General features: G+C 40.9%; 1 protein-coding gene across 9 annotated transcripts in view; it reads right to left on the bottom strand.

The window, feature by feature from the left end:
- LOC119659689 (unconventional myosin-XVIIIa) overlaps positions 1-26,880 on the bottom strand; it is a 426,534-nt gene that overhangs the window by 212,177 nt on the left and 187,477 nt on the right. For all 9 annotated transcript variants that reach the window (XR_005250364.1, XM_038067926.1, XM_038067928.1 and 6 more), the window contains one exon: positions 12,814-13,173. Coding sequence is in view for 8 of the 9 variants with exons in the window: in XM_038067926.1 (XP_037923854.1) it covers positions 12,814-13,173 (360 nt within the window). In the remaining variant the exon portion in view is untranslated. The remainder of the gene's footprint in view (positions 1-12,813; positions 13,174-26,880) is intronic.

The following is a 26,880-nucleotide window of genomic DNA, read 5'->3' on the forward strand; positions in this document are numbered from 1 at the left end:
TGATGTTAGCTTCTTATGTTTCTGATTCATAAGAGCAGGGCATCGGCTCTGGGCTCCATGCAGAAGTGCAAGTGAAAACGGAGACAGTTTGGCTTCAAGTGAAACTATTTTTTTTATCTATTTTTACTGAATAGTAAGAGGAGCGATGATACACTGCTTATATACCATATTTGTCTATAAGAAAACAGAATTCAATTGGTATCCCTCTGAATCGGGTATTCAATGAAATATCCTTCGATATTATCCTGAATGTTTTTGGAAGCAAACTCGATTTGGAATGAATTCCCCACATTACATCTGAGTTAATTTTGTTTTGTCTGACTTCACTCAACAGTTCGCAACTTAATTACTCTCTTTTGTTAAAGAAATTATACTGGTGAAATCTGAACCGACTGCAGAGATATCTGCGCACTCGTCAGTGGAATGAATGCCCTGTAAACGGACGTATTGTTTTCCTTTAGTTAACGCCATGCAATGCTAACTTTTCAAAAGAAAAATTCATGATCTGATCGTAAACATGTGTGACTTCTATAGTTTCATTTGGCATCAGCTGAAATCATAAGGTCAAAACGTAGGCATGTTCGTTGATGGAGTCACAAGAACAGCGTTTCTTGAGCGGCTTTCGCATTAAATCAATTCCAATCTATCTCAAAGTGCCACTTGACAAATGTAGGTGACTAAATTACAGTGTCAATGGTTCTCGATTACAATTTCCAACAGTCATAATAATAGAATTAGCCGATTTAGAGGTAGATTAGCCACACCTAAATGCCATGTATCGATACCCCCATAAGGTTTGACGGATTAATGGCTTCACGGTCACAAAGTGTATTTGGAGGTTACGATCATTGCTCAGTGCGGGTCGTGACTTCCATCTACAGAAAAGTCATTAACAAATTGTCAATATCGCGTGCTTAACTTGGAAGAAAGTCAACAAACTAATTGCATGCTGCAAAGGAATCGCTCTGAGCAAATCTTTGCTTAAGAAATGACATACGCGTATCTTGATGGCCGACGCTTCTTGTCCTCTATTTAGATTTTGATAAAAACTTGTCGATAATTGGTGAGAGCCACTTGGTAGTGTAAACAAACGAGGTAAAGTCAACAGGTAGTCAAAGACCGGCGGATAAACAATGGACTATTTAGTTTGCTGGCACGACCGGATGAATTTTTAACGGAATGATGTAATTATAAGCGGACCACTCTGCCAGGCTCATTTGCCAGGAAATGGATCCGATCACCACAGGTTTAATGGAGAATACAAACTTGTACTGGAAATCATCTTGGGTCTAAAATAAACATAGTAGGTGTGTGAAAATGACAGTTCGTCTTTTTTGGTTTTTGGTTATTTAAGAAAATATTTATTATTCATAATATTTTCCACTGTTTGCTATAACCTTGGCCTATATTTCGGGCAGCTTACCAATTTCGCGGCGGAAGAACTCCTCATCTTGGCTGGCATTCCAATGAGATACTCCCTTTTCGGCGCTGTCTGAAAACTCGAAATGCTGGTTAGCTTACCCGTGGACCATCTACCGAAACAAACGGGTCTGATGGGGCGGGCGGGGTAATACCTTTGTCATGTCTGTCCTTCCACTCTGGCCGTTTTTCTCCCAGCCCATGGTTCAGACGCAATAGGTGCTGCCGGTAAAAGTCTACTGTCACCATTTCACCTGGTTTTAGCACCTCGTGGTAGAACACTCATTTCTGGTCCCACCAGATGTACAACAATGTCTTCTTACCGTGGATGTTCCTCTTTGGTTAGGATTTTGATGGTTGACCTCGTGAAACCCATGATTTTTCGCGCTTCGAATAGTCATGGTAGACCCACTTTCGCCACCCGTTACAATCTGATGCAAGAATTGCTTTCTTTCATGCCTTTCAAAAAGCAATTCGCAAACTTGCAGATATCTTCCAATGGTTCTCTCAGACAATTCATGTGGCACCCATTTCTCTTCCGTCTGAATCTTTCCCATGGCTTTTAGATGGTATACAATAGATGATCAATCGACACCCAATGCGGGATTCTGCATCTGCAATTTTGCATCTTCGAGCTTCTTCGGTTGTCCAAAGTCTTTGTCTCCTACACTGAAGTCGCCATCCTTAAACCGCTGAAGCCACTTTTGGCACATGCGAACTGATTGAGTATGATCGTTTTATGGTTTTACTAGCAATCGATGCGATTCCGACGATCTTTTTTCAGCAAAAAATAATGCACCAATACTTCCCACAAATGACGGCTTGCAGGCACAAAACTTGATATTTTCAATGCGGTACAAACGCACTTGTTGATACGATAAAGAAATTTCACTCTCGTGTATCACCTCAGAGATTATTTGGGGCGTCCTTAACAGTATTCGTTATTAATCGATTGCATCTTTATCGCGTTGAGATAGTGACTCCCTTATGAGATGAGAGAGGGGTATTTGCGTGCTCAAATAATCCTGGTACGCATCAAAGAACACTTCGAAAGCTTGATCGACAGAGAGCAGGCCAATTTCCGCTTTGAATCTTTTTGAACTGACCACATCATCATCTGCGGATCATTTGGGAACAGTGCGAAGAGTTTAGATATCCGCTTCACTCGCTCTTCGTAGCTTTCGAGACGGCTTTCAATAGCACGAACTGCGAGAATATGTCAAAAACTTTACACAGGAGAAGAATTGTCACCACCCCAAGGCCCACGCTTGTAAGTCATCAGCAATTAGTCTAACATCAGCTAATTGAGGACAATCAATAATTCTGCAAGCGTAGCCAATGAGGGAGTGGTCCTAATTTGTTAATGGATGACTTATCCACTGCCACTTCCGCCTTTTAATCAACGCATTTCGCGTATCTGAAGTAGTTCTTCGTTCGAGGTTTTGTTGCATCAATATACTCCAAGGACATAGAAATGGCAGGTTTTAGAGAATGCTTAAAAGTGTGACCGAGGCTCTTAGGCAAAATGTCATGGCCTATGTTAGCCCCGCGCGTCCTTTAGCCAAGGCAGCATATACAATGTCATCAATTGCAAGAAATGCAGCCTCGTCAAATTTTTACGTCAATGGAGCACATGGCATTTTATATCATCATGAATCGCTCGTTTAAAGTAACTTATGTGTCAAAATGTATACGTGACACTTATTGGGCATGTTTTGACAACTCTAGTCGGAGACTCTGTAAGGGCACCCTGATTTAAAGACCTGAAGTAAAAGTAGAGACAAGAACTAACGACACAGGGTTTTCAAGCTCTACCTTTTTTTAGAGGCAGGGTAGGTGAATGCGTTTACGCACAGAGTGTTCGACTCCTACTGTCGTCTCTCCGTCGTCAGATAGCTAGCCTCAAACTGTTTGTCGCTTTACTTCGGACTAGCCTCCGAGCTCTTCGGCCCTGGGCAGTCTTCACGACAGAGAATTTCCTGTCACCATTTCGGGAGATCAAGATCAAGAAACCCCTTGCCATCTAACCCCTCCCCCGGTTGAGCTCTATCTTCTTTGCAACTAAAAGAACCCGCATGTACGCATGTACATGCAACAAAGCATCAAGCATAAGTCCAGAGTACCTAACCACTGGTTTTAACTCGATTATCGACTCTCTCCATTTAATGTTTAACCAGGATAACTAATTCCGTTTCTTCTAGTGTAAGGTTGAAACCATGAAACCATACCACCATCATTACCCGTTGCATCAATATGCCAAGTCTGCTTTGCGCCTGTTCGACAGTGCGTCCGACAAAAATGCCGTCATATCAGCTGCATAACCGACCAAAGACGACTCTTCTGGCATGTCGAGTCTTAGCAAATTATCGATGAACTTTTCAAGCACTTACCCAGCAATTATTATTATTCTGTTAAGGGAAAGTCCCACCGCGTCCTTGAAGAACTATTGTGCCCCTTTTACTGGGTATAGTGTACCTGTTGATCATAGTATCTCAAGCAGGCCTGTAACCATTAGGAACCTTAGTATGTTCCCCACTTCCAGAAGTTTCAGCTTTTCATCTGGTATTAAGTGTTCTCCCAGATGTATCGACCTACTTTGCACAAGTGCCGGACACTGTCCCAGGACGTGCATAGAGTTTTCGTCCTCCTCCTCACAGAACCTGCAGGCAGTGTCCGTAGATATCCCTAGCTTCCCTAGGTGATAGTTCAGCCGACAATGACCAATGAGAATTCCCACTATGATTCGGAGGTTCTTTTTAGTGAGGTTTAAGCAATCCTTTGTACGCATGGGATCGTATCCCCCAATAAGGACCCTGGACTGCTCCATCCCTGGTACCCAGCAATGTTAAGCATACAAAGTAGTCGATATGCACAGGACAGTGCAAGCCCTACCACCTTTCATCGAGAAGGAAAAATATCCTCTTTCAGGCAAGCGTTGTATTCGCCGCGCAGTAGATTTGGCTGATTTTGGAGCCCCAGTTTGCATACCTCTGCCAGGATACCATCAGGTTCAGGCACCTTCTTGTTTTTCGTAAGAAGGACTGCTCTTTCCAACTCTTTTATAGCGAAAAGTGGGAACTCCTTGGCACCTTTCAAGCTGCTGTCATTAACCCACACGAAATGTGCTGAGAATAGTGCCCTTACAATGCGGTCTATCTCTTCGGCAACAGAGTTTCCGCAGAGTCCAGAATATTCTGGTCACCAGTTTATAACCGAGTTTACACGGATCTCCATTTACCTCGTCGATCAGGCCCTACCAGTAGCAAGCTTCGTGTCTGTTTATTGCACTGATCTGTGGTCAGTCATTATGGTACTGGTATCCTACTGGTATTTAAACAGTCTACCTTTTGAAAGCGAAGAAGCGCGCTCTCCGCCTTCAATAACTAGGCGGCCATGACATCTAATGTAAATCAAGTAAGCGATGGATGCCTTTAAGCGGAGTTCTACGATCAAAACTACTGCAACAGAAGACCATAAACTTGCAGAGAATCCGCAGAGGTTTTGGGTTATAGATAAGGATGATGACGAAATTTATTCCTTAAAGGGGAGCATATAAATGATGGAGAAGCGACAAGAGGATTGAGTTGTATGTTTGACTCCATTCAGTTGGCTATTATTGCATTAAAACTATGAGTGAAGCTCTGTCTAATAAAAATGAAGGTAAACTGGCTACACCAGCAATTTCCGATAATGTGGAAAGTCTTTAAGGGCATATTATACGATTACTGCAATGTAAGTCAGAGCGCGACAGAAATGTGTCTGAATAGGTTATGTGATGCTTCTATGACTAGACGAACTGGTAAAACATAGAGAAGCTGATTATAAGTGGAATGAGGGAAGGCTCCGATATAATTTCCAATAGAGCAATGAAATTTACGATTGGAAAGAAAGCTAGCATGAGGGGGAGTATTTGGAGTAGAAAATTCATTTGCTTGTGCTTATCCTTAAAAGGCGGATGCACCAGCGCCATAGAAACAAATATGTTCACCAAAAATGTTATCGAAAGAACACAATGGAATAGCAGTGTGATTATATGACGCATTGTGAACTATTTTATGTAATATTATGATTGGTGGTGTGTTGCACGACCAACTCTCTGCGGACGACATGCCGATTGTTATTTTCCAAAAACACCAGGGGGATGTTGATTGGACAGCCATGAATCAGGTTAAGCTGTTAAGAAATGTTTGGAAACATGGGACTTGGAACTGATAGGGTGTAAAAAGAATTAGCTTTTATCAGAAGGTGAATAGTGAAGAAACTCCTCAAAACCCTTGATCGAATATCTTGGACTAGCGGAGAGTAAAGTGGAGTGACGAGAAAATGACGAAAGGATATCTTTCAACCTTTGGAATAGTGTTTGATGATTATTCGGCGAAGAGACCAAGTTGGGAGGGTTGGTTTCAGCGAGTAAAGGTCCAGCCCTGCGGTCATTGACGCTACCCACCTATATAAACAAGTCATTTGATACTCCACAGATCATATTCTGTGAAAAAATTACACCTCCCGTTTGCGTATATGGCGAGCCCCCGTGACAATTGGTTCAGCCGCTTCCGAGATAATCGGACGTGACAGACAGACAGACACTGAATCGATTCTAATAAGGTTTTGTTTTACATCATCATCATCAACGGCGCAACAACCGGTATCCGGTCTAGGCCTGCCTTAATAAGGAACTCCAGACATCCCGGTTTTGCGCCGAGGTCCACCAATTCGATATCCCTAAAACCTGTCTGGCGTCCTGACCTACGCCATCGCTCCATCTTAGGCAGGGTCTGCCTCGTCTTCTTTTTCTACCATAGATATTGCCCTTATAGACTTTCCGGGTGGGATCATCCTCATCCATACGGATTAAGTGACCCGCCCACCGTAACCTATTGAGCCGGATTTTATCCACAACCGGACGGTTATGATATCGCTCATAGATTTCGTCATTGTGTAGGCTACGGAATCGTCCATCCTCATATAGGGGGCCAAAAATTCTTCGGAAGATTCTTCTCTCGAACGCGGCCAAGAGTTCGGAATTGTTCTTGCTGAGAACCCAAGTTTCCGAGGAATACATGAGGACTGGCAAGATCATTGTCTTGTACAGTAAGAACATTGACCCTATGGTGGGACGTTTCGAGCGAAACAATTTTTGTAAGCTTAAATAGGCTCTGTTGGCTGACAACAACCGTGCGCGGATTTCATCATCGTAGCTGTTATCGGTTGTGATTTTCAACCTTAGATAGGAGAAATTGTCACAATGCTTAAAAAATACACCTCATGTTGCGGTTGTTGAAGACAGGAAATGGATGGAAGTTATCTAAAGTCTACACACTATTCCATAATAATCCACAGGTTTATGAAATAGCCAGTAAATAAGGAATTAAAGTGTTAATCAAGCTATCCAGCTCCCGGTATTATTACAGTTATTAATTTGCGCCAGCGAATAATCCTTAATTATCACACAAAAGACAGATGCCTTTTTTGGAATACAAGTGATCATCCTCACTTCTTGAGGAAAATTTCAGAATCGAAAATCATAGAGATTTCGAAAAACTACAAGTGATATCTCTGAAAAAATTGCAGAAGTTACAAGAAATTTTTTCGCGAGTAAACCATCAAAATCGCACCTTTACCTGCTCATTGTTTGAGTGCATTTTTTGGCAGAAATAATTTAGCTTCTGTTTGGAAGAAGAAGAGAAGATATAACCCAGTTGTTCTATGATTGGTGAAGTACTTCTTTCATCTCATAAATTATCCGTCATCATCAATCAACAACCAACTGAAGTCTTGCAAACATCTGCAAGTTCCTTTTGCTCAATCCTGCGGCAATTTTGAACTATAAATGGGAAAAAGTAATACGGCGGGGACTGATTGAGGCAATTTATTATATTTGATATAGTCTCTGTGTCTTTACGCGCGAATGCATATTACGTCCTGTATGTCCTTTTGTGTGGTGCTCAGAGGTGGCGGCGAGGAAGATGGGGCGGCAACCCTATCGGCCAAACCAAAACCAAGTGGCACCGGGAGACGCTGTAATCACTTTGGTTTGCCGGCCGTGATTCAGTAGGCGAATGCTCCAAGGGCCTAATCAGGGCGATCAGACCCGAGTCTGCACGGGGACTCATCTGAAGTGGCAAATTGATCACGAAACCTTACCAGGGGTATACTGGTACCATGGGAACTGGGAAAGCCCCTGGACTCACATACTTCGAGTGAACTCCTGTTGTATGTGAGGACAGCTCGGTTATTTGCGGTTGGCCCCCCTAGTAGGAGTTTCATGGTGGTTGTGGTTATGCTCAAGCGAGAAGAGACCTTCGGGCCTCGACGTGGTGTTGCGTATCAACACGGGTGTCGTAGTCCATAGTTCGGTAGAGATTTAGGTAATTCTTGCATCCACCAGTATGAATGCTAAGCCATGCACTTGGTATAGACTGGTACCGTTGTTGCTTGTCTCAGCGGGGCTCTGATTGTAGTCACAAAATCAATCCGTGTCTTAAGAAGACCGTAGGATTAAGTCTCACGACAGGTGCCTACGTAAAACAACATGGGCTTCACTGTGTGTAGGTACTCTGAGGTGGCGGGGAGGAAGGCGGGGCCGCAACCCTGTCGGCTGAACCAAAACCAAGTGGCCGAGGAGAACCTCCACGTGGTGGCACCGGGAACCGCTGTATCGCATTGACTTGCCGGCCGTGATGCAGTAGGCGAATGCTCCAAGGCCTAGCAAGGGCGATCAGACCCGAGTCTGCACAGGGACTTATCTAAAGTGGCTTCGGCCACGAAACCTTACAGGGGTATACTGGTACCATGGGAACCATGGTAGCCCCTGGACTCATATACTTCGGGAGAATTTCTGTCGTATATGAGTACAGCTCGGTTGTTTGCGGTTGGCCCCCTAGTGGGAACTTCATGGGGGTTGTTGGTGATACTCAAGCGAGAAGAGACCTTCGGGCCTCAGCGTGGTGTTGCGGTTCAACACGGGTGCCGTACTCCTTGGTTCGGTAGAGATTTAGGTAGGTCTTGCATCCACCAGTATGAATGCTAAGCCATGCACTTGCATAAACTGATACCGTTGTTGCTTGTCACAGCGGGGCTCTGATTGTAGTCCCAAAATCAATCCATGTCTTAAAAACACCGTAGGATTAAGTCTCCATGACAGGTACCTACGTTAAAACCCCAAGGACTTAACTGTGTGTAAGGAGATCCGGAAGGTTGCCCATATATAGCCCTTATAAGTGCTCTATAAATTTGCCTCCCTTAACAATGGCAAGACATGGATATTTCAGACCGAGGAAATTCTCTTTTTCAAGACTTTGTGTATTTACTCAACTATTGTATTCTCTGGATTGGGATATTGGGATTATCGTTTTAAGGGTGATCCTTATTGGGATAATCATCGAATTCTTGGCGCGGGACTTATACGATTGTTGGGAGATTAGAGATAGTTTGTAAAGTCCGTGAAGTTGGTTCTCAAACCTCAAGTTTAAAGGACTTGGAGAGAGTGTACTTATTTTATTAAGGACCTTTAAGAGTTTAGACCAAAAAGGAACCTCTTATCCCCGAAATCATACATGCAAATGTCTTCGGCATGAATGCATAGCTAAAATAAATTTTCTCGCAAGATCAATCGTTAGTTCCCTATCCCGGATCAAAATGGAGAACTCCATAAAATCTCCATGCCAAGCTCTACCCTTAATCATTCACCCAGGATTCTAATGGTGTGTGCTAGTGCTTCTTAACTTTCTTTGGAACGAAATAGAATTAATCACGGCAGTTTAATTCGGAAGTGGAACAGAAATTTTCCTCCTGTCACGGCGTATGGTATAGGAGCTCTAGGGTTACTACCCTATAGTATCTCACTTCTACTAACAACGATCATAGGTTTTTTTTACTTTTGACGGCACACGCACATGAAGCGAAGATTTTGTAACCTAAAGTTGTCCCGTGAATTTAGAATGAGTTTGACAAGAATACTTGGTTCTGATAAGTCAGAGACATCTGAAGATAACGCTGAAGAAATCAGACTTTGAAAGACTTGTCTTTCATGACATTCTAAACTCAAAAGAAAATCGACGTATAGCTTCTATTCGTTCAAAAGACAGGTTTTTTACAGTGGGGAAAACAAGTGTGCGTTGACTGTGTTTAGAATTTAAGGTGTAGTCCGACTGTGGACATTTTTTGAAATGGTTAATTTAATTAACTGTGAATTATCAACAGCGTCTTCAATAATAGACTTTCGCGAACCTACTTCCAAAAGTTTGTCATACCGGGCTGAAAACATGAAGCTTTTTTAAAAATGACAAAAATTCTTTTTTTCCATTGAGGGATTCGATTTGAAGTCTATTCATCTGTCACTTTTCTAGTTTTCTTGTTTCCATCTAGTTTCGGTGGAAGTAATTTCAGAAAATTAATTGATAATATGGATGCATTCCAATTAATTAGTTAAAACGATATACGTTTCTCCTATATTAATATTCCCATGTGAAGGAACCAACTAATTAACAGCGGATCGATTCCATGCTGTCTTGCCACGTCGTAAATTGGCGCGAATAAGATTTAATTAAATCGATGTCCATAAATTTTCGCCGTGCGTTATGTGCATGGATTTACCTTTCTGGTAGGCATGTTGTCTGAAGCGAAATGGCCACTTAGGAATATATGTATCCCTTATAAACCAATCAACTAGTCTTTCCAGTTATTTTAGCAGAAAGGAAGTTAGACTGATCAGTCGGAAACTTTTTGTGTCGGTGAAGGTGAAAGCCTCCATGATTAGCCGATCTTATGCTCTTCTTTAGAGCTTTCTGGGTCTTTTTGTACCGATTACACCTAGCGAATCAGACTTTAGAGCTTGGTTGAGGAGCATCTTTGTCATTCTTCTTTGTTTCGCCAAATCCAAGTTCCACCTTGATGCAGATCTTAGGGATCGCAAGTGTTTTACTTTATACGTCGCCTAGTCCGTCTTCCGCCGATTCCGATATGAAACAGTTAGAGGTGGATTCATGCCCATTATGAAATCAATACGCCTGTGATCCTAGAGGTTGTTTCACAAAGACTTTCACCCGCCAGCAGAATTTCAAATTACACTATTTGACAGCGTGAACCACTGTGGATCTAGAGTCCTGACGAGGCAATTTGTAAACCTCCTCATTGTCAGTGATGTTTGAGTACCCACATCAAAAGGTTTTTCGTTCATTTGACCACATTTCTGCAGCAACTGGTGGCAACTCCATACCAAGTGTCTTGAGATGGTGTTGCTATTTAGTGCTAAAACGCTGCCTGACTGTTGGAACAGATTCGAATGGTGCGACTCCACCATTTTTGTCGTAAACATTCTTCTGGAAGCAATAAAATATATCTCTGCCTCAAATATGCTCGTCATTTTTCTAGTCGGACCAGTTCAATAATCTAGTGTCCCTAAAAGTGTCGTGAACTCGATTTGTCTTCTATCACCTGGCGTATAGCGCATTAAGTTTGCAATAGCAAAAGACTCCTTCTTCTCTAACAACAAAGTAGGTCTTCTAATGGGCAAATCTGGAATCCATGTGATCAGGCACCAGAGCCAGTAACTTCATGGACACATGACCGTACGATTGGTCACCTTTTCGCGCGCCAATGACGCCAATGACAATCCCGACGAAACTAATAAGACTGACTAGGCTGACCCTGACCAATGTACGAGGCCAGATAAAAGCAGCAGGATCACTGTCAAGACCATTCGACATCAACAACGGTATACGACAAGGGGATGCCTTATCATGCGTCCTCTTTAACCTGGCCCTCGAGAAAGTGATCCGTGATGCTGATGTAAATAAATGCAAGAGGTACAATCCTCTTTAAGTCCACCCAACTACTGGTCTATGCTGACGATATCGACATCATGGGAAGAACCACCTGATACGTACAAACTGCCTTTATACAGATCGAGCAAGCGGTGCGACATCTTGGGCTGCACATCAATGAAGGCACATATATGGTGGCCGGTCAGCACCGAGGACGAACCAACCAACAACATCAAACCGCACTAGTCAAACGGGAAGAATAAAGATAGGAGACTACAACTTTGAGACCGTTGATAATTTCTCCTATCTAGGGTCGAAAATCACAACCGAAAACAGCTACGGTGATGAAATCCTTGCACAGTTGTTGGCAGCAAACAGAGCCTATTTCAGTTTACAAAAACTGTTCCGCTCAAAACGTCTCACCATAGGGTCAAAGCTCTTACTGTACAAGACTATGATCTTGTCAGTCCTAATGTATTCCTCGGAAACTTGGGTTCTTAGCAAGAAAAATTGCGAACTCTTGGCCGCATTCGAGAGAAGAATCCTCCGAAGAATTTTTGGCTCCTTACATGGGGATGGACGATTCCGTAGCCTACACAATGACGAAATCTATGAGCGATACCATGACCGTCCGGTTGTGGATAAAATCCGGTTCAATAGGTTACGGTGGGTGGGTCACTTAATCCGTATGGATGAGGATGATCCAGCCCGTAAAGTGTATAAGGGCAATATCTATGGTAAAAAAAGAAGATGAGGCAGACCCTGCCTAAGATGGAGCGATGGCGTAGGTCAGGACGCCAGACAGCTTTTAGGGATATCGAATTGATGGACCTCGGCGCAAAACCGGGATGTCTGGAGTTCCTTATTAAGACAGGCCTAGACCGGATGCCGGTTGTTGCGCCGTTGATGATGACGATGAATGACATTAAGCTACTTTGCTGGAAAACAGATTTTCAAAGACGCTCCATTGATTATCAAAAATCTGTGGTGAATTATTCAAGGTAGACGAGGCGACAGAAATTATTATCAAATGATAATTCCTTTTGAGATTAATTTCCGTACTATCGCTAGCTACCGCTGTGGAGAGCGGTCAATCTGATTGGTCACACCCTATCCATCAATAGAAACCCAAACAATTTTCAGGCAGGGTGTTTGCTTAGGTATTATGCTGTCAATGACGAGGCGGCAGAAGTTCATTTACTTCGCCAAAGAAAGCCTCCGCGTTTTTTGTATCGGAGGACTCCTTTGGTGCGTAGCTCTGTACATTTGAGATGTTCTCATTCCGTAGTGATAGAATATCTGAAACCGGTTCCCAGGACATAGAATGTGATTAATGTTATTGGCACTAATCCGACATCGAATTCACCCCTACTTTTGAGGGGTGTAATAGCGCAATAAAAACATTCAGTCTGCAGTGTCGCAATCTTTTCTCGGATACCGAGATTACACTACGATCTGGAGTCATAAACCTGACTTAAGATAGAGTCCAAGGATTTTTTCTTTTCCTATTTTCCTAAATTACTTTTATTTGCAGAAAGCTGCAAATTCATTTCTTCCTTAAATCAACTTTGATTATTTGGACAGTTACTCAAACAGCTATATTTGGTTTCGTCAATACCTTTCCACTTACCTTTTCAGAATACAGCGACAGTGGTGCCATTGGATTCACCACAATCAAAATAGGACCGGCCTTGGTATGAATCAAATTACTGGCATATCGTTGTCTCAAACAATGCAAAACTGATGCCTCATTCAAATGTTTAAGTTGACAAATATCTTCAACAAGATCCAAATTTGGTGGATTCGCCTTTTCAATGTCATCTTCATCCACATTCAATTGTTCACCGTTATGAAGTAGTTGAATGGTCACCTTTCCATTCTCGTTTGCCTTTCCGGGTAATCGAAGGGCAGTTGAAAAGCCTCCACGATGTACCAACCAAACACTTTCACCGGATGGAATATCTGAGTCATCGGAATCGGATCGTCTTGCCTGAAAAATGAAAAGAAGATGATGAAAATTTCAGTTTGGAATTGATGTAACATTTTATTGTTTATTGTGACATATTAGGTAAGAGGCTACAGCTTTAGAACCCCAAGTTAGACATATTTAGATGAAACTTTTCAAAGGTAATTCATCGATGCTCTAGGCGTGTGGGAAGGGAATCGACCCGTATGAAAAATAAGTCTTATTTTTTTTCTGATTTATATCATCAGCATCTATTGGTGTCTTTGTGTTGGTCCAGTTATTGTAGGCATATTTTCGTTATTCCCAAAATAAATGTGTATTGTTCTACCTGGATTCAAAAACTTTACTTCAATGAATCTATCAAGTTAAAAAAATTTATTCGCTTTAAAATGGGATAATATAATCATATATTAGAATAAAGTTGACAAAAATTAAATGATTTTGTAAATAATTTTAAATTGAATCTATCACACATATCAAAGCACCAAAGACATTCAACATCTTTCATACACAATAACCATTGTAGGAGCAACACGAAGGTCGTTCTCCTACACAGGGTTCAATTTTCAGAAAGCAACTTGCACTTTTGCTTTTCTAGGCAGCACAGATTCTTCGACTATCTATTACTGCCATAGATACATTTTAATTGTTGAGTTTAATGTGGAGCGCGAAGACAGACTGCAATTTAATAGAAATCAAACGGATTTTATTGTTTTTTAATTTGTGGTGCTATAAAATTTCTACAGAATCCATTCATGTTATGACTTAACGTTTATTAAATTGATATGATAAAGGAAAGATTTCAGTCAATCAATCTGTGAAAGTGTTCGCATGACACCATTGGCATTTGTTGAAAGGGAAACTAGAAAAGATTAAATGGGCAGTAGCAGATACAGATGTGCATGCGGAAAGTTCTGTTACCATCAACCAATTTAATTGCATTTATAATAATTTGCAACCAATTTTATTTGCTTTAAATGAAAGAGAAAGTTTTTATTTGAACAGGTTAAAGGTCAAGCGTTTAACTTGAGGTTTTTAATGTTTCTTCAGTTGATGAAAATAAAATTCTTGAAAGCAGTTTTTTCTTCTTACCGCTTCTTGGAATAATGAGAATTACAATTTCGACTTGCCCAATTAATTAATGTTTAAACTCTCTGGGGTTATGTAGCTTTTATAGTGTTTTTATAAAACTTTGTCATTTTTATAAGAATCTGCAGATAAACATTTAAGAGGGTCATCCCGTGTGAAGGCATCTTTTTTTGGGTTTTTTTTTGGAAATTTTTTGTGAAGAACTGGATAAAGATACAAATATGAATTTTTCATCTCCTAAACAAGTCGGGAAATCGGAAGCTGGGCGCTTCAGCTATGAAAGGTTTTGTTTGCTTCCTGTGTGAGTATATTTGAGTGTAGAACTGTCCCATTTGTACGTAACCCGTTAAGAATATGCATTTAGCATGTTAGATTTAGTACTTCGGGTTGTAAATTTACACGGTAAAGACAACTTTGAGCTACTGTAACTTTGTTACTAATAGTACGATTTTGATCAAACTTGGAGATAATATGCTTCATATCATATTTTATACTACTACCAACTTTTATAACTCTGAGGTTAACTTAAGGGGGGTTTTACTCAATTTTCCCAAAAATATGGTAATATACGATTATTAACTTAATTTGAACAGATATCGATATGGAGAGTATTTTGAGGCCTGGGCACCATATAGAGGCAGCTTCATGATTTTTTCCAGATTTTTCGGATGGGTAGTTTCTGAGAATGGGTCCGTTAAAAAAATCATCAATTTCCACCCATCCCACTCCCCGGCTTTTTAACAAATCTCAAAATGACTATATTTGGTGAAAAAAATTTGTACACCCCCCTTTTACATGTATGGGGACCCCCCCCCCCCCTAAATCTCAACGTAGAGCATGTCTGGGGGTCCACAGTTCCCACCTTTTCACCAAATTTCGTGTTAATCGGTATAGCCGTTTCTGAGAAAAGTGCCTGTGACAGACAGACAGACATAGCTTGTGACGCTTCCATGCCTCGCCGCACGTTACTCAAAAAACGAATGCCCAACTTCTGGTGGAATGCGGAAATCGAAGAACTTCGTAAAATTTGCTTTAAAGCCAGAAAACACAGCCAACGTAGCAGAAACCGATCTGAGTCTGAAGAGTTGCACAACCAATATAAGAAGGCGAGGAAAGAATTGCAAGCAAGAAGTAAAACTGAACACTTCAAAAGGTTATGCAAGGAAGCGGACTTCGACCCATGGGGAGGTGCATACAAGGCAGTTATGGCAACAATCAAGGGAAAGCGCTCACCGCCGATCACCAACTCTGATTTGCTGCGGGAAATCATTAGCACGTGAAGAATGCCTTTAATAAGACAAAATGGAACAAAATAATTGCGGCTTTAGCCCAATTCGGCGCTTCTAAATATCTGGTGCACATAGTCATGGAATTTCTCCGGGAGAGGATATTGTGTTACGATTCCTCGGTCCTCGGTCCTCTCCTGTGGATAATAATGTATGACGGAATTTTAAAGTTGCAACTACCCAAAGGAGTGACAATCATTGGCTTCGCAAACGATGTCGGAGTAACTATCGTCGCACAAGACATTGATGAGATCGAGGTACTCACAATCGAGACAATTTTTGAAATCAGGTCTTGGCTAGAGGAAGCTGGTCTGACACTTGCGGAGCATAAAACCGAGGTAGTTTTGATTACAAAGCGAAGGAAGCAGATGTTGATGAAGATCAGGAGTACCTAGGAGCCATGGTTGACCAAAGACTGAAATTCAGGTCTCATCTTGAAAATTTAGCAGCCAAGGCTTCCGGAGTTGCTAAATTGTTGGCAAGAATGTTGCCAAATATAGGTGGTCCTAGGCAAAGCCGAGTGTTGTTAGCTCAATCTTGCTTTATGCAGCTCCAGTCTGGGCATCGTCTTTGAAGGTGGAAGCAAACAGAACAAAAATCGCAGTCCCATACCGATTGAGCGCATTACGTACGTCATGCGCTTACCGTACAACTTCAGATGAAGCAGCTTGTGTGATAGCCGGCATGATCCCCATCGAGATCTTGGCGAACGAGGGTCGACGCCTCTATGACCCATCATATGCAATCGGTGAGTCTTATACCAATCGTCGGCAATTGGCACGAAGTGATTCTATTTTGGAATGGCAGAAAAGGTGGGATGATTCACCTAAAGGACGCTGGACACACAATATTATTCCAGATGTCTCTAAATGGATCAAACGAAGGCACGGTGAGGTTAGTTACCACCTAATTCAATTCCTAAGCGGACACGGAGGGTACCGTGCCCAACATGCGTGATGATTCCGGAAGATGTGGAGCATGTTGTTTTTAACTGCCCGCGGCCCGCTGCACACAGAGCGGAGGCGGAAATTGACGCCGAGGCACGGTTGACACCCGAGAATATCGTGGACCACATGCTAGCCTCTGAAACATCTTAGAGGGCAGTTGAAAAATTAATGAAGGCGACCCACAATCTGCTGAGGTGGGATGAGCTTCGGAGGAAAGTTACAAATAACGACAGAGGCCGCAATTCATAACTGATCCTGCCCCGCGATATAATACCGAAATGGCAGTCCCACGGGGTAAGCGAAGGAGAAGGAGGTGGTTTTAGTGAGTAGAAGTCTCACATAACCGTATGGCAGGAGCCAGTGGTAAGTTTTGAACCTTTTCACCTTCCAACGTATAAAAAAAAAAGACAGACAGACATTGAACCGATTTTTGCAAAACAAAACCTTAAAAAGGGTGTTTTTCTGCTGCCACGTTAGAGGGCGCTGCGGTCACCTTAAAGAAAAAAGTAAACGGTGTTTTAACGTGCAGACTTAACTACAGTCCGCAAACTAGGATTATTAAAAAATATTAAAAGCTACTTTTTTGGTGCCGTGTTAAATTTTTTTTTGTGAATTTTGGTGTTTTTTCACAGGTTCTTCGATGATTAAAAAAAAAAACTACTGAATGAATCGCAATTATCCTAGTTTGCGGACCGTAGAAATATATTCTGAATGAATCCTGAAAATTTCAAAGAATTTCGTTGGATAGATTTTGGGCTATGGTGGCAACCGATTTTCAACAAGCAGTTTCGAGAAAAACGCCTTTAAAAAGTAGAATGCAATTTTTAGCCATAAAACTTTAACTGGCCATTAATCTGCTATATCTAGTCCATAAACCTTAGGTTTCTTCAAGAAACACATATACAGCCTTGACTTAAATTCTTGTTCTTTTAGCGAGGTCATTCGAACGTCATTCGGACAGATAAATACGCGCTTTATTACGGCCATCGTCATAAATCTGGCATGTGACTTATCACGTATTTAACACTATAATTTCCGAACCATTCTGAATATCAAAAAATCACTTTGCCCATATATTCTCCACAATATCTAGATACAATTGGTGCAAAAAAAAAATTCGATTTAGCGAATCCAACACACGGGATGACCCCCTTAAGTAATGAATCCTAAACTGTCTGTTAATGAGAGAACATGTTGAAATGAATGAAATGTGTGGAGTTCAAATAAAGGCTTTCTAAATAAAAGAAATAACTAAAGAACATTCTCATCTCATATGCTTAATTGAAGTAGGACCTCATTAGATAAAAAGATGTACATAGCGCTTCATAAGATACAAAAGTTGCAGAAAAGAATCGAGTTACGCGTGTATAAAACATAAAATCAAAACTTTGCAGACATTAGGTTGAAAACGAAATAGTTTTGCTAATTCTAGATAAAGCGAAATAGAACATCCGTGCATACCTTCTTTGCAAACGATGTAGAAATTGGTATGAATACAGATAGATTTTTCTGATTTACATTGAAGAAAAATGCTATTCAATTGACTGCCAGCGAATAATTCGCACGTACGCATTATTATGGAGACTCAAAAGAGCGACGGAAGACATATGCAAGATAAAAATTTAAAGAAAATCAAAGTATGATGACCGGGAATTAACCCCAACTTCTTGGACACTTATTTCAATTATTTCAGAAAATCCCCCAAGAAGACCCTTGGCGATGATAGAAAACGTAATTAGTATTATATAAGTTTAGAAAAGCATTCAAAGTGGAGACCATTCAGAATGATAATGAACTTGTGCCGGTACTAATTACTTTCAGTCACTTAGCCAGAGCGAGAGGATCAGGAACCGCCTTAACTGCTTTATTTATGAGCCTAAGTTACTTAATTGGTTGAGGGTTAAGTGCTTTACTTATTCAGTCGGTTGAAAAGTCTATTCACAATCCCCACATTGTAGTATATCCAAAAGACTTTCATTTAGCTCAACTCATCCACTTCACCTGGTAATTCTCAAAGTGGTGGCACCTTAAGCTAAAATATCAGAAGCTAGGCTAAAGTGGGCAGTGTGAACTTTTAAACCACTGAAATCACCCGGCATTTTCCCAGCACTAATCCAGAGAGGCCTAGGAATCATCTTAGAGTCTCTTCTGAGGGTGGTAAGGAGGAGCAAAGCACTGGAATACATACCAAGGGCATGGAGACGGGCAAAAGTGGTCTTTATTCCAGAAGCGGGTAAAAAGGATTCTTTTCACGCTAAATCTTTCAGGTCAATTTGTCTAACATCGTTTGTACTCAAAACGGTGGAGAAGGTAATAGACAACTATATTAGAACTAACGTTCTAAAGCGTAATCCCCTACATCATTGTCTGTGCACACACACTCTTACCGGGCAGGACGGTCAACTGAAACTGCTCTGTATCAGCTGACAGATGTACTACGGGATGCCATAGAAACAAAAGAAATTGCACTGTGCGCGTTTTTGGATATCGAAGGAGCATTCGACAACACATCGCACACAGAGATACAAGATGCCCTGAGCCCCAAGGGAGTGGGAAACACCCTGGCATTCTGGATGGGCAAAATGCTAGAAAGCGGGCAAATAGAAGTATCCACAAGTATAAATTCTATTGTCATGAACACTACTCAAGGTTGTCCACAAGGCGGGGTATTATCGCCGCTTATGTGGAGTATGCTAGTGGACGAACTCCTGGAAGTGCTAGCAAATACTGGAATACAAGTCCAGGGTTATGCGTACGACATTGTTTTAATCTGTAGGGGGAAGTATGAAGATACCCTATGTGATAGAATCCAACTTGGACTAAGGGCAACTAATGCCTGGTCCAGGAAGGTGGGACTGCGGATCCATCTAGCCAGAACCATCATAGTACCATTCACTAGGATATGTAAGCTTGATCATCTGAGAACAATAAGGTTACATGATATGGAGGTGAAACGAGAAACAAAGGTCAAATATTTGGGAATTACGGTAGACCAAAAATTAAAGCCACGAAGGCTCTGATGACTTGTAGGTCCATAGTAGGAAAAAAATGGGGTGCTGCCCGAAGATATTGCTTTGGCTATATATATAGTAAGGCCAATGATTACCTATGGAGCGGTAATCTGGGCAGAAAGAACCGAGCTCAGCACACAAGCCAGGGAATTACACAAGCTCCAAAGACTGACCTGCGTGGGTATCAATGGGGCAATGAGGACATACCCAATGGCATCCCTGGCGGTCCTTCTGGGATTAACCCCTCTCCATCTGTACATATAGATGCAGGCAAGGAGGACAATATTCAGAATGGCCGGGAGTATCAGTGAGGCGGGGAGCTGCCTAAACCAAAGGAAGGATTGACATTCTTTCTAAGCCATATCCCGAATTACTGATAACAAGGGATATGACAACGAGGTTTCACTTTAATAAGAAATTTGAAACACGTGGGAATAACAAGGCAAACTGGGAGAGCGTGGCTGCGACATACGGCTTAAACCAGCAACTGATTACTTAGTACACTAACGGATCCCTCACAGCAGATGGAGCGGTGTCATTGGTCCAAGGAAAATGTACTTCGAGCCAATGGGCAGGTATACTAGCAAATTGCAGGCGGAAATATACCAAGCCGCGATCAAGGCACTTAGGTCCAACCCGGTGAACTCTAAACTGGTATGGGGATGCCTTGAGAGACTGAATACACTCGGCTCGTTCAACAAGGTCTGGATACTCTGGGTTTCAGGCCATGCTGGGTTGGAAGGCAACGAAGCAGCGGACGAATTAGCCAAGAAAGTACCAGGGACGCCTTTACAAGGGCCAGAACCCTTCTGTCAAATTGGAAACAGTTTCATGGCTATGACACTAAGAAATGAAGAGGAACGGTTGATGTTGCTATTCCGAGCGGGCCTACCAGGAATGGAGCAGTCCAGGGTGCTTATTGGGGAATACGAACCCATGCGTATCGGATTGCTTAAACCACACCAAAAAGAACCTCCGAAACATAGTGGGAATTCTTACTGGTTGCTCTCGGCTAAACTATCACCTAGGGAAGCTAGGGATATCTACGGGAACTGCCTGCAGGGTTTGTGCGAAATGTGATGGAGCCTCTATACATGTCCTGGGACAGTGTCCGGCACTTGTGCAAAATAGGTCGAGGCACCTGGGAGAACACTTAATACCAAATGCAAAGTTGAAAGATCTGGAAATAGGGAATATACTAAAGTTCCTGACGTTATAGGCTTCCTTGAGATACTATGATTAATAGGTACACTATAACTAGTAAAAGGGGCACAATACTTCTTTAAGGACGCGGTGCGACTTTCCCTTAACAGAATAATAATAATAAGTTAAAATATATTCAACAGGAAAAGTATCGGGTTCAAGGTAAGTATAAAAGAAATAACAACGAGGATGAGGAGAAAACGTAACACCTTCGCAGGCAAAAGTTTGCCTGCAACCGCGGTTGTCTGAGAAATAAAATTTCTAAACTTCAATCCTTCCTAACTTCAATTAGATGGCCGGCCACTATAAACTGCAGCCAACTTAGCTGAAAATTTCAACGGCGCGTTTCCTTCAACTAAGCATCCCAGAAGCAACGTCAAACATAACAACATCCTCGCTTTCAGCAGTGGAAGCAAACTTAACGTAGCCAGTTCAACAATTGTCAAGCCAATTTGCACAGCTGGGAACAGAGACGTGGTCAAAGAGAAAGCTCGCTCTGTGAATCCTATGGCGTCAGCATTCTCGCGAACGCATTCACAGTTAAGGGTTGAAAGGGTTTCTCCCCAAAGTATATGTTGGTGGCAACGGAGATTTAATTCCAGAGCCACCAAATACAGGAAATTATGTAACTGAAACTTTGCGAAACGCGAGACCCACTAGCGAACCCATTTCATCCTCTTAAAGCCGGCTTTTTAAATAAATGTTTCACCAACCACTCATTTAATCTCGACCTTCGACGGAATTTCCTTTTGAGATTCATAATAGGGGACGTTCCTAAATCAATACTCAGAACAGAAATCAAAACGATCCAATCATACTCAGGACAAACCAACGTGAAACCGCTCAAGTTCTTGGATATGTAAACCTTCCTCATGGAGTTCATATCCAGAGCAGCAATAGTACAACAATGAGATTTCTCACTACCAAATCAAGGGAAATTTACCCATAAACTGAAGCTACGAATCCACCGCAGTTTTTAACGTTTCCAAAAAGACTAGAACAGGCAACGCTACTTGCGCATCAGGAACTTGACGCACCTTGATCATCTTCTGTGATGCATCTGACTTCGCGGCTGGAACAGTCCCCAATAATGGATCAATTGTAGCTGTAAGCTCCTCTTCAACCTGGTTGCAAGGTATATGGTGGAAGAGGGACATACCCTAACGATGGACAATGTGGATGTTAAAAAGCGGGTGCGGAATCCCCATCTTTTAGATGCAGCAGAAAGCATATACATCATCAACGAAGGGAGGCAGGTAACCTTAAATCACGACGAAGGAAACTGTGCAACAACCCTGGTAAAAAAGCTATGCAGCAGGTAATAAAAAAATACAAAGATGTGGGAAATATGGGTAGGACCAGTAAATTAATTATAACGTAATTAGTAGAGCTAAAAAGCTTCCATATAAATAGGGGTAGTTTAAGATAGGTTAACTAAGGAAGGAGGCACGTGGTCTCCGAAACAATTGTATGCGGGGGAAAAAATAAAAATATTTACAGGATAAGGAAAAACACCTAGTTCTTTTCTCAAATTAAACAAGTCGGGAAACTGGAAGCTGGACGCTTCAGGTATGAAAGGTTTTGTGTATTTCTTTTATAAAGACACTTCCGTGTGCGTTTGTCCCATTAGTACGTAGCACGTAATATATGCATATATTTTGTAAAAATATCCACATTCCAAGTTTGAAATTTGCAAAGAAACGATAACTTTAACCTATTATAACTGTGTTACTAACTTGGTAGGATCATGCTCTATATTATAGCCTACATAACTTCATGGTACTAGGAAAAATTATAGTTGTATACTATTATTAACTTTATTTGAACAGACGTCGGTATGTAGAATATTTCGGAGCCTAGGCACCATATAGTGGCAGCCTCGTGATTTATTTCAGATTTTTCGATTAAGTAGTTTCTGAGAATGAGTTCGTTAGAGAAATGATAATTTTCAACCCCCTGCACTCTCTAGTTTTCCCAGAAATGTCAAAACTAACACCAACTTCAGAAAGTACTAACCGTGACCTTACGTTTGACACCCCACATGACTTTGATAAAAAAAAATGTACACCTCCCGTTTGCACGTATGGGGACCCTACGCTCTTAAATTCGACCAAGAATTATGTAACTCGCTATATGCGTGCGAGTTATGTATACGTCATCAGATGACAACGTAACTAAAATACTTAGTCAGATAAATTCCAACTTAAGTAATAGAAATAATACCTAGAAATTCTAAAGTAACTAAATTCATTTGCAAACTAGAAATTAGACACCTGTCTAAAGTCCAGACACAATGTCAGCATTTTTGATTTCTTCAAATTACAAAAATGCAAGCGTACACCGGTAAATTGCATCAGCATAATTAGAATATATAAAGCACGTAAACGTAACACTCGCCCCATTGAAGTTGTACTCTCATAAGCCGAAACTCTGTCCGAGCCTTTTTTAAATAAACTATAATTTGTCCACAAATTGTTTAGTTCTTTTTTTTTGTTCGATGCACCCGCTCGCTACGAAACTTGCGCGTTCATATTTCCCACCTTTCCACTAAATTTGGTGTCAATCGCTGCAACCGCCTTCGAGAAAAATGCGTGTGACAAACAGACAGACAGGCAGATAGGGGTTTTGTTTCCCACAAAACCTTTAAAATGCCATTCGCGCAATAGTGAATGATGGGGTCTCTATTAGAAATTCTGCGAAGGAGTTTAGCGTTGGCTGAAAGTCATTAAGCCTGAGGCTACAGATTCTGAAAATCACTCGACCAGGATTGACGCCGGTGATTTTTTAAATGATGAAACATAACGATTTCAAAGAAATTAAACAATTTCAAAGTTTGTAAAAAAAAAAACACTTTTTAACATATTTCAGATATTCAATGAAGATCAGGAGCGAGCTTTAGTCAATTACATTTTGGAAGCATTTGACATTTATTTCGGACTTTCACCAAAGGAAATTCGAAAATTGGCCTCCGAATATGCAAGATAATTTGGACATACCAAATCCTTGGACGACGCAATAAATTTTTCGGAGAAGATTGGTTCTCCAATTTTTTAAAAAGGTACCATAATTTGTCCATACGTAAGCCCCAAGCTGCGAGTCTTGCCCGAGCCTTCACTTTTAATAGAATGACTCTCAATGAATTTTTCAAAAATCTACAAACCACGGACAATCGAATAGACTACATTCCACGATCCATTTACAATATGGACGAAACTGGTCTCACCACCGTACACACTCCCTGGAGAATTGTAAGCCGCAAAGGTGGACGAATCACCTCGGCAGAAAGAGGAACCCTCGTGATAATGGCGTTGACTGTATTAACGCAAAGAAGTTATGTGTTACCATTTTTCGTATTCCCACGAGTAAACTTCAAGCATCATTTTTTATCCAACGCACCCATTCATAGCACCGGAAGCGCAAACAAGAGTGGCTGGATGATTACTTCTGATCTTTTATTCTTTTTTTCAGACATTTTCTTTCAGGCTTCAGCAACAAATCCGTTGCTTCTCATTTTGGACAATCATCAATCACATATCTCTATTGAAGCTCTCCAGTTTTGTCAGCATAATCATATAACAGTTTTGTCTTTGCCGCCACATTGTTCGCATAAACTCCGGCCCCTGGATCGGAGTGTTTTCGATCCATTCAAAAAATTATTGTGTCATTATTGTAATGTTTGGATGTTAAGAAATCATGGAAAGACGATGGCAATGTATGACATTCCTTCGATTGTCACCTCTGCGTTGTCCTTGGCTGCACCAAATTCAAACATAACATCTGAATTTAAAGCGGCAAGAATCTTTCCCTCGAAATCCAAATATTTTTGGCGAAATTGATTTCTCGCCCGGTCATGGGGTGAAAAAGACCGACCACGGTGAAAAGCGTCAACCAAAAGCAATGTGTCGAATGCCTCAGAGTCGAACCTGATCAACGAGGACATTACTTTCGTCCAGGTTCCCCAATCCATTCGATCGTTTCCAAAGGCGAGTGAAAGAAAGGTCACAAAAAAAGGTCGAAAATGCAGAAAGACTAATTCTGACTAATTCCACCGACATGAATAACTGGTAGAAGAGGAAGCAAAAAAGTCCAAGTAAACCAAAAAGAATGTGAGGAGGGAGCCTTTCGCATATCAGTAAGTTCCCAAACAACGTGGACGACCAAGTAAAGTTTTCTGCGACATATCTGATGACGACTAAAACATTTCTCGTTAAAAAAAAAACGTTTGTAACAGTTCTCATGATGACTGAAGTGCCTACATCATGTTTTTTCTTTCCACTTTGATTTATGTAAAATTTGGTCAATAAATATGTTTTCCAGTACATTACCATTGTAAAATTCTAATAAAATTCATAAAGTCATTGGAACATGCTAGATTTCGGTATAACAATTAATTAAATACAGTCTTACGAATTGCCCCGACCTCTGCGACGATTTGCCATGGTATCAGGATCATTTGTGACATGAGAGATGGTCTGGCATTCCATGTTCTATCTTGGATAAATATGATAGAAAAGATACACACAAATTTTTCGTGTAAAGTAGAGGGTTGAACCATTGAAAAGAAATAGTAATTGTTTTTTTCTTTATAACAGTTGAATCAGGCAAAATTCGCAAATCCAAAATGTCACGATTTTGCCTTGGTCTCCTGTACTTAGAATTGATAGAGGAATCGAAGTCTTTTGACAACTTTTTGTCTTCCACCTAGCGTTCTGCTAATAATTGCCCTGCATTTGTGGGTCCTTGCTAGATATCTATGCAAAAATCCAGCCGTGCAGGAGTCAGTTTGTTTTTGAAGAAAATTTGACAGGTTTGACAGCTCGGCCGCGCCTTTTCTTCCAGTAGGTTTTCCGACAACAATCCAGCCATTTCCAGGTAAAAGTTTTCGTGCAACGAGTCATGTGAATTTCCATGTAGTCAGCTCTCCGTCTATTAAATGTAAAAGTAGATCCCTCACACCAGCCAAATCAGAGATGATCCTATAGTTATGACACTCAGCTCAATATTGATATATGGTATAAAAGAGCCCAAAGATTCGAAGTTTTGAACAATACAGGCGCAATCAAAATATGATAGGCCTATGCTCAGCACCTAGAGCCTTTTTTTCCAGTGCATTCTTATCAATCTGACAATTTTATATTCCTTAAATACCAAAAGCTCAACGGGTAATATATAGTCCAAAACTATAGAGCAATAAATCAACTTTGTTGAAAATCTGATTTCCTTCTGATAGAAAATTTTAGTTGACGAACATCATGTGAAAAAATGTGTTTCGACTGCTCTTAACTAGGTCCCATTTTCATTTTATTTTTTCAAGATGTTGAGGAACCCACTAACAGCTTTCGATTATTTTGTCTTAAAAAAACTAATGATCTAATCGAAGAAATTTTGTTTTATAAAGTGCAGACGATATATTTAAAAGCGGAAATATATAATACCCGATAAAAGGAGTCCCTTTCATCCATGTCTCCACCAAACTATTCCAAGTTAGATTTATCCATTTAATATCACGAGTATAAAATTCAGAACTGTCTATTTTTGAAATCCATTGAAAAACTCTCCAAAGATTTCTTTACGTCCTATTATCTTTTACGAAAATAAAACCGTACAAACCGTGAGCAACACGCGGTCGTATATCAAAAAAAACTTTCCTTTCCCGTTCTTATTGAATTAATTCAAAAGTGCATGCTCGATATTTTTGGAATAACTCTAAATGATTTCCTTCCAAGTCTACGAGAATCAGAAAATACTCTTACACAAGATCATTCTACACATTTCAGCCATATTTCGAAATTCTTAAGCGTTAATTAGAATCGACGAAGAGTGACAAGTCAAAATATCTGAGGCTGAACTCGATGCAGCTGGAAATGCATAATGTCAGCCAATATGGAGTGGGATTAACACTTGAAACTTTCTATTTTAGGGGCTTGCATGGAAGCTAGGGTGGAGAATGCTTCAAGATGGAAAATTTTTTTTGGTGAGATACAAACTGAATGCTGTCTTTTCGAAATATTGTGATTTGTTTGATTTGCTTTTGCGTATGGTATTCAAAATAGTTGGATAGATGTAGCGCTTGGGGATCTGGCGAAAATAGATAACAATTTGTTGTGGAATTTTTGTACGGTAACAACGTTTAATATGTAGAAAAACTGCCTTTCATACCAAATTAGTAATGATACAGAGTAACCAGGATGTACC

Source organism: Hermetia illucens, chromosome 6 (assembly GCF_905115235.1).
Source record: "Hermetia illucens chromosome 6, iHerIll2.2.curated.20191125, whole genome shotgun sequence".
Classification (NCBI taxonomy): domain Eukaryota; kingdom Metazoa; phylum Arthropoda; class Insecta; order Diptera; family Stratiomyidae; genus Hermetia; species Hermetia illucens.